Source organism: Xyrauchen texanus, chromosome 32, assembly GCF_025860055.1.
Source record: "Xyrauchen texanus isolate HMW12.3.18 chromosome 32, RBS_HiC_50CHRs, whole genome shotgun sequence".
Classification (NCBI taxonomy): domain Eukaryota; kingdom Metazoa; phylum Chordata; class Actinopteri; order Cypriniformes; family Catostomidae; genus Xyrauchen; species Xyrauchen texanus.
The window spans coordinates 7,685,480-7,696,981 of NC_068307.1; the positions used below are offsets into that span (position 1 = coordinate 7,685,480).

Sequence of the window (11,502 nt, forward strand, 5' to 3'; positions counted from 1 at the left end):
TCATTTTTGGGTGAACAATACCTGTTACTAATCCCCCCTCCCACACCAAAACTCAAAGGTAAAATTAATATTCATGCCTCACACTGTACTGAAATAGCAGCCTGCTCATTATAATGTCATCAAAACTATTAAAGTCATATGGTATTAATGTGATTTGTGCAAACTGAAGATATCTGCTTTTAACCTGTATGAATTCAATCAGAAGAATTTTAAGAAAAAGACACCCAAGCACTTGATAGTAAATTACACCATCCTTTTTATTTGATCAGGAAAAACAATAGACCTATCAATTTAGTTACAATTCCAACAAGTGTATGATTAAATACAGAGAACAGTATACAAAAAAGGGAGAGAAAAAAAAAAATCACCAAGGACTATGGATTGGTTGAAAAAATTTATCATACAGTATATTAGTTTTTCCGCTCTTTGAAAACAGAAATGTTTGAGAGTTAAAGAGCAACATGCAGGTTGAATTTATAACTGAATTAATACTTTATATTGTCTGCAGAGGTCTTTTAAAAACACATATGTAGAAATTACTAATGAAATCTCATTTGATGTAGAGATTTTGATGAAAATGTGGTAGGCTCTGGAATACGCCTTTCCCGCTATCAACGCGTCATATGACGTAGGGCGAGGCAAACAAAAGAGCTCGCGGTCAGCGGGTGTTGATGTAGTTAGAGCAGTAGTGAGAGACAAAGTTTTAGAGAAGCCATAATGGTAAATTATTGTGTTTGTGCTGGTTGCACGAATTCCAGCCTGTCAGGACATCGTGTCCATCATTTTCCTTCTAGAAAAAACAAGGCTTTTCGGTCTTGAGTGCGTTTTGTGCAGGTGAAGAGAGCAGACTTCACTGCCACGTCTGTTACCACACACTCGGTCGTTTGTGGCGCACATTTCATTCGGAGAATTATCGACCTGGAGATTTGTTGGAGTCTCGGATGGGATTTCGGAGTAAGGACCACGTGAGGCTGATTACTGATGCTGTTCCCTCGGTGCACTCGATGGAATCAAGTCCACCGTCAAAGTGTACACCGGATTTTGGCGCGGGCTGGACTGGAGGACAAAGTGCTAACGTTAGCAGACATTCTGTGCAACGAAACGAGGACTTAGCAGAGTAAGTCTTACTTTTAATAATTTTAACTCTTAATTTGCTCATAATTATAGGCCTGTGGGCCATCATAGGCATGTTCGTCCACACCGGAGAACTCTGTTTCTTCATTCAGCATCCATTGTAACCTGAGCTTGAACTTGACCAGACTCCTCAGCCCATCGTCACTTCCGGTTAGTGCTTTATAGACGCGGAAGTTATTTTATCACAATTTATCTCAAAATATCGTTAATGGCTAAATATATATTACTCCAGTTCAGAAAATCTAGTTGTTTTATCATCAACATACACTATGCTATATAGGGGTGTCCAACCTGCATGTTGCTCTTTAAAATTACTTTAAGTTAAAAGTGTGTAACCCCTCTGGCTTGACATGACATTGACAGTTAATATCATGTTCATATTGTAACATTTGATGTCAACCAAATATGAGGTAAGGATTCTGACCTACAAATCTGGGCATGAAGAGTTCTAGAAGCGGGGATTGCCACCACAAGCCATCATCTACCAAGCAACCCCACCTTTTCCCCCTTCACTTCAAATCGTTCTGCTGGTCTGTAGTGGCTCTCTTCAGGAGACATGCTGTTTGACCAGGTTGCCTCTTCAGGACTGGATCCAGAAACAGACTCATCAAGACGTTTGGCCCCAACTCTGGGAGAGCTTCTGCTCCCCCTCGCACCACTTCCGTAATGGAAGCTCTCTCGCAGCACTGTTCCTTTTGTGTGGGACGGAACTACTAAAGGCCTAAATGCTGGAGCTTGTTGATTACGTTTCAGATTTTCATTAGGTATCACTTCTGGCTCTGAATCACTGTCTGAGTCAATGGCAATAGGTTCTGAGGATGATCCAGGGCATGGCTTGAAGGCACAGTTGCTTTGACTACTTTTTTCAGTGTATGAAGTCTGCTGCTCCTTGAATTGGACAGCTCTAGCACCATCACCTGCACAAAAAAACCCAACAGGAGCTTTCGACCTAAATTTTGAGGTCCTTGAGAATTCACTGTTTTCTTCATTATTGATCTCGAACAACCATTTGCCATCAAAGGTCATGTCATGCTTGAGCTGGCACACCATCTTCATGTCAAAGCCTAGTAATATAACAGGTTTGCGGGTGTTTAAATCACGTTCACATGAGCGCCTATGGTTAGCAAAATGGCTTGAGACATCAGACTTCCATAACCAGAGACTTGCAGCAAGTTTCTCAATCTCCCGTTGGGAAGGGTAGGGATGCAGATTAAAATATGCTGTAAGGAAAGCTTTCCGTGCCTCGTAAGACTCATAGGCATGACCTTTAGGATCTAAGGCCAACACAATGGGTTCCTCTGGCTTATCAACAAAAACTGTTGGGTAATACCTGGACTGGTCTACCATTTTCCTCCTCTTGGGGTCAGATGCATCTAAGGCAACTAACTCGCGCTTGAGAGACCCAGCTCCTGGTGAGCCCAGCGCAGTCGAGATAGATTTACTGCTCTGACCTTTTGGTGTCTGGCAAACGCCTCGGCAGTGGACCAAATGAAGCGTGATAGTGGAAGCTGTCATGTTGCTCGTGTACACTCCCAGGCAGTGGATGCACTTGTACGTTAGCTTTTTCTCCACAGGGTGCAGTGTTTGGAGTACTTGATGACGGTCCCTTAAATGATGGGCGAGGGCATCCGAGATGGGACCTTTGAGAATGGTGAAGCATAGAGGGCAGAGCGTTTTACCAACTTCTTTCTTCTGGGACAACGAAGATTGGGACATGTTTCGGACCACAGAATCACTTTGGTTCTCTGGTGCCTTTGCAGACTTCGCCACAGCGCTGTTTTGTGGCTGAGCAGTTGAAGATGCTTCTGGTGTCTCCTTCATGTTGTAGGTGGTTACAATAAGCTGAACATTTTTGGGACTTCCTTGTTGAAGTGTGAGATCAAATGTGAGAGGAGAGCCAGTTGGCGCGTCCCCTACCTCGTTAGGGTGGGCCAACCGCTTATGTGCTACAATTTTCTCGACTTCATGAAAAGTGGAATGACACTGTGGACATGATAACCCATGCACTAGCATATGGTTCAACAAAGAGTCGCTGGGTAAGTAACGGTTACAATACAAACACTTGCTAGTAAAGTTGTGGATCTTCATGATATATTTCGCCATGGCTCTCACCTTTTCTGCCTGATGCTCTTTTTCAAAATGAGTACTATATGCATTCTCAGGAAAAAGTTCATTGCAGATGGTGCAAATTTTCCACTTCTGTGTTTGTGCGGTGTTCAAAGCATTGGCTGAGGCTTTCTTAGCCTGCAACGATGTCAAAGTGGCAGTAGCAGCCTGCACTGATGAAGAGAGAGGTAAACTCTTGAGTGAGGGGGAGAAAGAAGCTGACTTAGCATTAAGATGTGTAGCACCATGGACTCCGCAGCTGCGCAAGAGTTTTCCTGCTCGTGATTGGGAGACAGCACCAGACATGAAAGCTTTATCAGGTAGTGTAATGCGCACTGCTTGACCAGGCACAGAGTTGCCTGCAACACTTTGCTTAAAATGGTTGCCTACGGGTAACCCTACCATTTTGGGCATATTGAAGCAATTCATTTGAGGCGTCTGAGGACGCACACCAGGAGTGATAGTAACGCCCCTCTGAATCATGTTCGCTTGGGGTCTCGTCACTATGACGTTGGTGTGTCCAATCATAGCGGTAACTTGATGACCAATGCGCTCGTGGAACTCGATAACATGCTGCACCAGTGCTTCATAAGAACGAGGCGAAAAGTGGCAGCTCTTGCAGTGGATTCCATGACTGTTGCCAGGTGCCTCAACACTGTTTTCTTGCTTCTCTGAGTTTTTTCCAAGATAAGGTGTGGTCACATGCTGGAAGTGTTCCCTGTAGATGTGCCTGCGCACCACATTGTACAGTCTATCTCGATAGGTGCACTTCTTGCAGTAGTAGACCGGCAGCTCCTTTTGATCGCCTGGTAAGGGCTTTTCTACCCGCATGTTGTCCTTGACCCACACTTGGGCTCCATGAGGACCTGCAGCACCCTGTCGCACCATATTTTGAGGCATGTGGAAGAGCCTGACATGGGTTTCCAGAGTCCTCTTGTTCCCACTGTATGTGCAACAGGAGCAGTTAAGGAGGATTCGGCTCTCAAAGTCTTCTCTGTGAACATTGCGGAAGTGGTTTTTGTAGGCGGAGAAATACTTAGAGGCAAATGGGCAATCAGAGCAGCAAAACTGCTTCGTTCTGTAGTCCTGCAACACGTGAGAAACAAACAAAAATGACAGGGGATTGGGATTTTGGCATTAAAACATTTTTTACTTTGCTTTGAAGGTTTCTGTTACAGCAGCTGTATGTGACATACCTGTGCCTTTGTCCAGGATGGATCCCACAGACAAACATCAAGGTACGCTTGATTCATGTATGAGTCACTGGGACCAAACTCTTTGTAGTCCTACAGAAAAAAAAAGACAGTTAAAAGAACTGCCATGTCTTCTGTGAACGTGTCAACAGAATATTGGGCTTACTTGTTAAATATGACACAATAAAAGTCTAGGCTTACATAATGGTCATTAACAAATGGTTGTCCAAGGTAATAAAAATGAGAACACTTTAAAAAAAAGTCCAGTTTAAAATACATGTTTCAAGTTGGTAGAAATGTAATATTTAAAATATTTGTGAAACCATAATGGTTTCAAAGACATTTAAGCATTTTCACCAAAAAGTTAATGATTTTAAAATGGCATGTGTCATAACCATCAAGTAAAAGGTATTAGAATACTCTCCTTCCACATTGAATAAATGAGTGTACACAATTAAATTAATTTAAAAAGTTTAAATTTTTGAGTCAAGAATATCAAGATTTTCACCAAATCAAGGTTACATCAAATGAACAAAATGTGCTTTTTCATATAAATATTTAATCTGAAAAAAATTATTATTTTTTAAAACTCTACAAACAGTCTTCAGTGTCTAAAGGGTTCCTCTCTGAATTATGTTTTTGTCACATGACAACATAATTGGAACCTACATGTTAGTTACACCAAAAGATTATGAGGTGGAAAATTGTTTCTCAAATATTAATTTTATATATATATATATATATATATAGTTTCACTGCTTATTTGGTTTTAAGAAATAATAAATAGATAAATAATAACAATATTTTTCTGTACTACTCATACCAACCATACATTTTTAACTATAAGCCCTAGAGAAAATATCAAAATGACATCTCAGTAACTGAAAACATGTTTATCATACAAGAGGTGAATTCAAGTCATTGTTTTGTGTGAATTGCATTTGTAATGTTTTATTTTTATAATTTAATAGAGTCAGTCAAAAAGATATATATATATATATATATATCTAAAATTGAGCCAGCATTGGTGCATAGAACACTTTTTGAATAATCACCTCAACATGCTCTTTGCAGTAGTCAAGGCCAATATCACTCAGCAGTCTCTTGACTTTCTTCCTGGCCTTCCTCAACCGAGTGAGGTTATTCACTGGAAGCTGAAACATCTCTTCTACACATTAAAAAGAAAGAATGATGTTAGTTAAGCTTGTTCTTAAGAGTCACCTGTGTTTTTGTTTAAGCAGAATTGTTTAATTTCTGCACCACTAGCTGGAATTGCAAAAATAATCATTTTAAACAGATTTAAAAGCATTTAAAACACCACGTCAGAACACAACGCCATCTAGAGGTCATGTGAAAAATGTTAATATAAATATAAAATGGCATGAGACTAGTCGAATAAACAGTTCAGATTATTTCCCCCCATTAAACAGACCATAATTTTTACACATTTAAGTTTGGTTTTATATTTTTTTTACAGAGGCTGCACTTAAATATTAATGTTACATCTTTTAAATAGAATTAATAATACAAATATTATTTTAAAAAGAGTATATCTGGAGCAGACACAACGTTTAATTAAAAAATTAGCTTCCTGCTCTCACTCACGGAAATCTCACTAGACAAGAAAACGTTTGAAAGTCCCTATGGATGTTTTCACATTTGAATCATCTGTGCATGCTTGTATGTTATTTTTCCACTGTACAGGCTTTTTCAAGCACAGGATAGCAGCCTCAGGTGAGTCAAGTCCCATCTTTCACCAGACCATGTTGAGGTGTTAACTTAAAATAACCATTTATTTTCAACGAGGTACCGACAGTTTAACGGGTTGAACTATTTTTTCTTCTGCGTGCACGTCATGTTTAGAATACATTAGGTTTATTGTAGGCTACATCACAGGCCTATTTTTTCTATCCTATGGCTACTTTTATTTTGTTAACATCTGTTATTGAGTAACTTATTGGCTAATGTTCTATACCAAACAGCTGTAATATTAGATCAATGGCTAATGCACGACTGCACACTTACAGTGATATTTTTAATGACTTTGTGTTGTCTCTTAGAGTTTCATGAGCACAGAGGCAGTAAAGTCTCCATCTCGTCCATTCTGCTTTTCACTTCCTGCCCTCCATCTGAATTTTGCGCGTCATTAGAATCACGTGACTGCAAACAAGCTATTCCAACAAATGCTGAAATCAATGTCTCTATGGAGACCAACTTGTCCTCAGTATCCTCTGTGGGTGTGGCTTGAGAGGCACTTAAGGCAGTTCTTAGGGGTCAGATCATACAGTTTGCCTCATTCACCCAAAATCCAAAAAGCACAAGAACTCGTGGAATTGGAAAGGAATATTAAAATTGAAATGCAGATATAATACTATTTTGTCATGGTAGGTGGAGTTTTGGCTATTCAGGGCAAGACTGTCATACTTTGAGTTGGGGGACAAGGCAGGATAATGTAATTATTAGGGCTGTCGATTTAACGCGTTAATTCAGTGCGATTAATTTTACAAAAATTAAAAAAAAAAAAAAAAAATGCATTTAATCGCACTTCCCCCAGACCATAATTAGGAAGATTCCTGAAAAATGCAAGCTTGTAGTACCACCTGTTTACTCCAGAGGGCAGTAAGTGAAACTTCAGCTGTATGAGCAACGCACACTTTATTACAGTGAAGAAAACCCTTCAGTAGGCGTTCTTGCGTTCAAAACACATGAAGGATCTCAAGATGCGTTTAAAAATTGAGTATTAAACTATGTTTAACTTGATACATTGACCTAAACATTGTATGTTTATGATGCAACACACCCGAGACACGACACAAGCATGTCTGACGAAGGTGTGGCTGGATTGAGATGGTGCAAAATTCGGAAATTACCCCATAAATATCTAATCACAATTAAAATCAAAGAAATCTCCTTCAAACTTATTTATAAGTACTACCTCACTAATTATTTTCTTGTAGAGAGATTTAATTGTGATGTCGATATAGTCTGTAGATTTTGTGGTCTGCAGGCAGAAACATTTTTTCATTTATTTTTGATTTGTCCCTACTCGACTTGTTTTTGGTCTGATTTCTGCAAGATTGTTAGAGATCATATTATTCTCAGCTTTCAACTTTGTTTTGAAAATGTTTTTTTTTTTTTTTTTTTTAGCTATGACATGTCTCTTCATAAGGAATATTATTTGATTAATGTTCTGCTTTTGTTAGCAAAGTTTAGTTTTCATAAATGTAAGTATGGTGGTTATAAACCATTAGTTTTCATTTTTAATTCAGAGGTTCAGCAATAACTAAGAACAATTTCCAATTTGAGTAACAAGAAAGCTGTAAAGTGTATTGAAATATGTAAACAATTTGATATTTTTATTTAAACTGTTCATTTATTTTTCTTTTTGATGTTCTTTGTTTTAATATACCTCTTAGCTCTAGATGTAAAAGTTTTTAAGCATTAATTTAAAGAAATCATAATAAATCTCCAACTGATTGATAAATTCACTTGTGAAATGGATTGCTGTGAACTGTTGATCAATGATTGGATTACAATCAATAATATGGTAGTAAACAATACATTGTATTCTAAAGATGCGTTTTGTCTTATCAATTATTAACTCTTCTGCCACAAGAATGTAACGCATTTTAATTATCTGAATTTTTTTTTATATATAGATTTTTTTAATATTTAAAGATAACTATGTATAATGATATATTGATATAAATATGTATAATCATTGTATATTGAATTATTGTTACATGAGGGGCTTTCTCAGCAAATATTTGTATATGCAATTAATCGCGATTAATTAATTGGGAGACCATGTCATTAATTCAATTAAATTTTTTTATCGATTGACAGCCTTAGTAATTATCTGTAGATTCTGAAGGGCAGCATTAAATATTTTCTCTTTTATTTGTATAAATTATGAAAGGGGTGTGAAAATTTGAGACAAAAGGGTATGCAAAATCTTCAACAATATATTCTGTTATCAGTTATCTTGTTTTTGAACAGCAATTTAAATCAAGTAATTCTATGATTTGGCCCCCTAATGTTTCACTTTAGGTCCTACATTTGTTTAGTCTGGAGTCCAGCAGAATGAAATGGTCTAATCCGAAGCTCTGGGTTAGGTCGCCCAAGATTTTGTTTTACTATTATGCATATGTCTCAGACATTTGGCACATTGGTTGCTTCCACCTGAGAGAGCCCCTCCCTGGCTCTTTGTTGAATTTGCCCCTATCTTGCCATTGCGAAGTCTTTCTACCAAGCTGCCCAGAGAAGTAAAGACATCCTGTTATCTCGCACATGCATTTAGCGTGGACAAAAGTTTCTCACGTGTTCAAATCGGACATTTACCTGAACGTTGCCCTAAGTAATTGGTTGAACAATAAATTGTGCATTAACAAATCCCCTTTCTGCTGGACAGAATGGATTGAGAAGGGTGTTGCTACGCTGGTTGACATGTATGAAAATGGCGCATTGACATCCATTGAAAATATAATACAGTGGTTTGGTATTCCCAGATCTCAATTCTTCAGGTACTTACAGCTGCGCCATCTACTCTGTACCACCTTTGGGTGTAGTACGCAGCCCCCTAAAGTGGCAGACACTCTTGAGATGGTGCTTGCTGCTTTTAGAAAAGGGCAATAAGCTTCTGAGTACTATTCCTGGCTAATTCAGCGTATGGGGATGGAATTTTAACATCTCTTTAAGAAGTTATGGGAGATAGATGTGAATTTAGTACTGGAAAATGGGGTAAGATTTAAAAAAAGTCTATGTCTAGGGATGCAAGGGTGCGCCTCATTCAATTTAAGATTCTGCATTGCTTTATTGGATTCCCTCTAGATTGTATAGGCTTGGCCTTAAGGACACACCTACTTGCTGGTGATGCCAGTTGGGAGATGGGGTCATAGCCCATGTTTTTTGGTTCTGAACTAAGATTCAAGAGTTTTGTTTGAGTGTTCAGAATTTTATCTGTGAGGTCTTGAGCACCCATATTTTATTTTGCCCCAGACTTTTGGGTGACGGGGCAGGTATTAAAATAATGAACAAATATATAAAAAACTGTGTCCTTACCAGCGTGATGATAGGCAGGCAGGTAATTCTTATGGGATGGAAGTCGGCTGGTGCGCCCTCATTTCATGAGTGGTGCACCGGGTTGGGCAAAGTGTCAGCCTTTGAAGAGATGTCACATGCTGGGCATTTTGGGTTCTTAAGAAGTGGGACACTTATTTGGCTTTCCTAGAATTTTGCCAGGGAGGAGCAGTGGAGAGGGACAATTTTTATTAAATACATGTAAATGAATTAATATGTGGAACCCTTTTTATTTTTTGTCGGTTCATTTTATGATTTTTTTATGTCATTGAGTATGTTTATAGGTGTTTCTGTTGTTATTCAATGTTTGACCACTGGGATGTATGTTGGGTGTTTGGTGGGAGGGGGGCATCTAATTGATCAAAGTTGATTCTGTGTGTCCTTGTGCTGTTTGTTTAAATCTGACAATGGAATCAATATAAATTGTTAATGACAAATAGAGATAGTGTTGTGGGGCCCCTTGGATCCCTAGAATCGTTACCAGCTTTCCTCCCACTGGCTACAGCCCTAAACAGAGGCATATCAGGATGTCCACAATGTGAAGGTAGGCATCTTGTTTATTTATGAAGTACTCATGTTTTAAAATCTCCCAGCTCCGTTTTCAGTTGTTATGACATCACCTGCACACTTTAAAATACTCATGATAGCTTATGCCAGCTCTATAACCTGTAAATCCACTTCGCTAGCTAATTACACTTTGACATCAACAGGACAGATATCTATAGAAAACCACTGGAACGGAAGTTCCTAGACAATTTTTTCAAGATGGCTGCGCTCTAGTTTCTATGGAGCATAAGGTAAATAAGAAATTAATAATGTATATATATATATATATATATATATATATATATATATATATATATATATATATATATATATATATATAACTTTTATATAAAGTGCTGACAATTCACAATTCAGTTAAAGTATCAGAGAAAGAAAGCATCCGATTTGGCAAGAAGTAAACAAACTACGTCAATATAAAATGTGACTTTTGAAACAATGCATCAACCCGTGCAGAGAATGGGACAGCTCGTATGAATGCAACTCATGTACAGCCGCACTAGACAATACAGGCCAAAGCAGGCCTTAAATACTATTGATGGGCTTAGCAAAATAATGCCGGGTTACTGTCGCATAAATAACATCATGCGGCAACTTTATTGTAAAGTAAATTGCGTATAACCCCCCAATTTATTTCGGAATCTAACCCATTACAAAGAGGCCAACACAATCGAGACCCGCCGCGCACAGATAGTCGGTTAGCGAACTAGCTTAGCCGCGGGATGTTTGATGTTCACTCAGAACTCTACACAAAAGCACTGCGCGTGGATGGAGGAAAACAGACGTTTATAAGGACATGGTACCTGTTTTTCTTCACGGTCTCGCATGGAAATCTTTCCAAGCGCTTTGCTTACAGGGCAACTGATCGTCTGGGTGTGAGGACAGAGGTAGATTGTGGTTTATTCGGGCCGGACAGATGCTGCAGTTGTCCTTCGCGCTACTGCTGCTGCCGCCGGGGGATCTCGGAAACTCATCCCGAGAATCCGCACCTTGTGTCATCAACTGGATTCATACAGACCACAGTGATGTTTCCATTCACCTCATGGACCTGTTCATGAAATGAGCCGTTTAGATAGCCAGTTCTGTAATAGCAATTCTAACACGGGACAGAGGAAACTGGTTTTTTTTTTCTCTTCGAGACTGTTCCACACAACAGCCCAGCCTGTTCAAAATGGCGAACGATGCCATGCGGAAGTGACGTGTGCGCGCGCGTGTGCGTGTGTAATGAAAAAGGGACTACACTGGTGTCTGGGAGGCTGACACAAGACAAATCAAGTATATATAAGTCGTTGATTCACAAAGTAATAGGGGTTCTCTTAAAATTACTTCTGCACAATATTGTATTGAAATCCATGTGACTCGATCTTTGAAAATGTTTAACAAAACGCTTAGTTTCAGAGTATCATCCTCAGATTTTGACACGGTA

The 11,502-nt window shown here is 38.9% G+C and overlaps 1 protein-coding gene across 2 annotated transcripts; it reads right to left on the reverse strand.

The window, feature by feature from the left end:
* Positions 1 to 251: 251 nt before the first annotated feature.
* Positions 252 to 11,256, reverse strand: LOC127625808 (activity-dependent neuroprotector homeobox protein-like). 2 transcript variants are annotated; one of them, XM_052101188.1, is made up of 5 exons: positions 10,880 to 11,256; positions 9,495 to 9,659; positions 5,489 to 5,601; positions 4,437 to 4,526; positions 252 to 4,326 (listed from the first exon to the last, which is right to left on the reverse strand). In XM_052101188.1, the coding sequence occupies exons 3-5, from the start codon at positions 5,594 to 5,596 to the stop codon at positions 1,612 to 1,614; spliced, it is 2,913 nt and encodes a 970-aa protein (XP_051957148.1). In that variant the 5' UTR covers positions 5,597 to 5,601; positions 9,495 to 9,659; positions 10,880 to 11,256; the 3' UTR covers positions 252 to 1,611. The 2 variants fall into 2 exon arrangements, with proteins under 2 accessions (XP_051957148.1, XP_051957147.1); XM_052101187.1 differs by lacking the exon at positions 9,495 to 9,659.
* Positions 11,257 to 11,502: the final 246 nt, after the last annotated feature.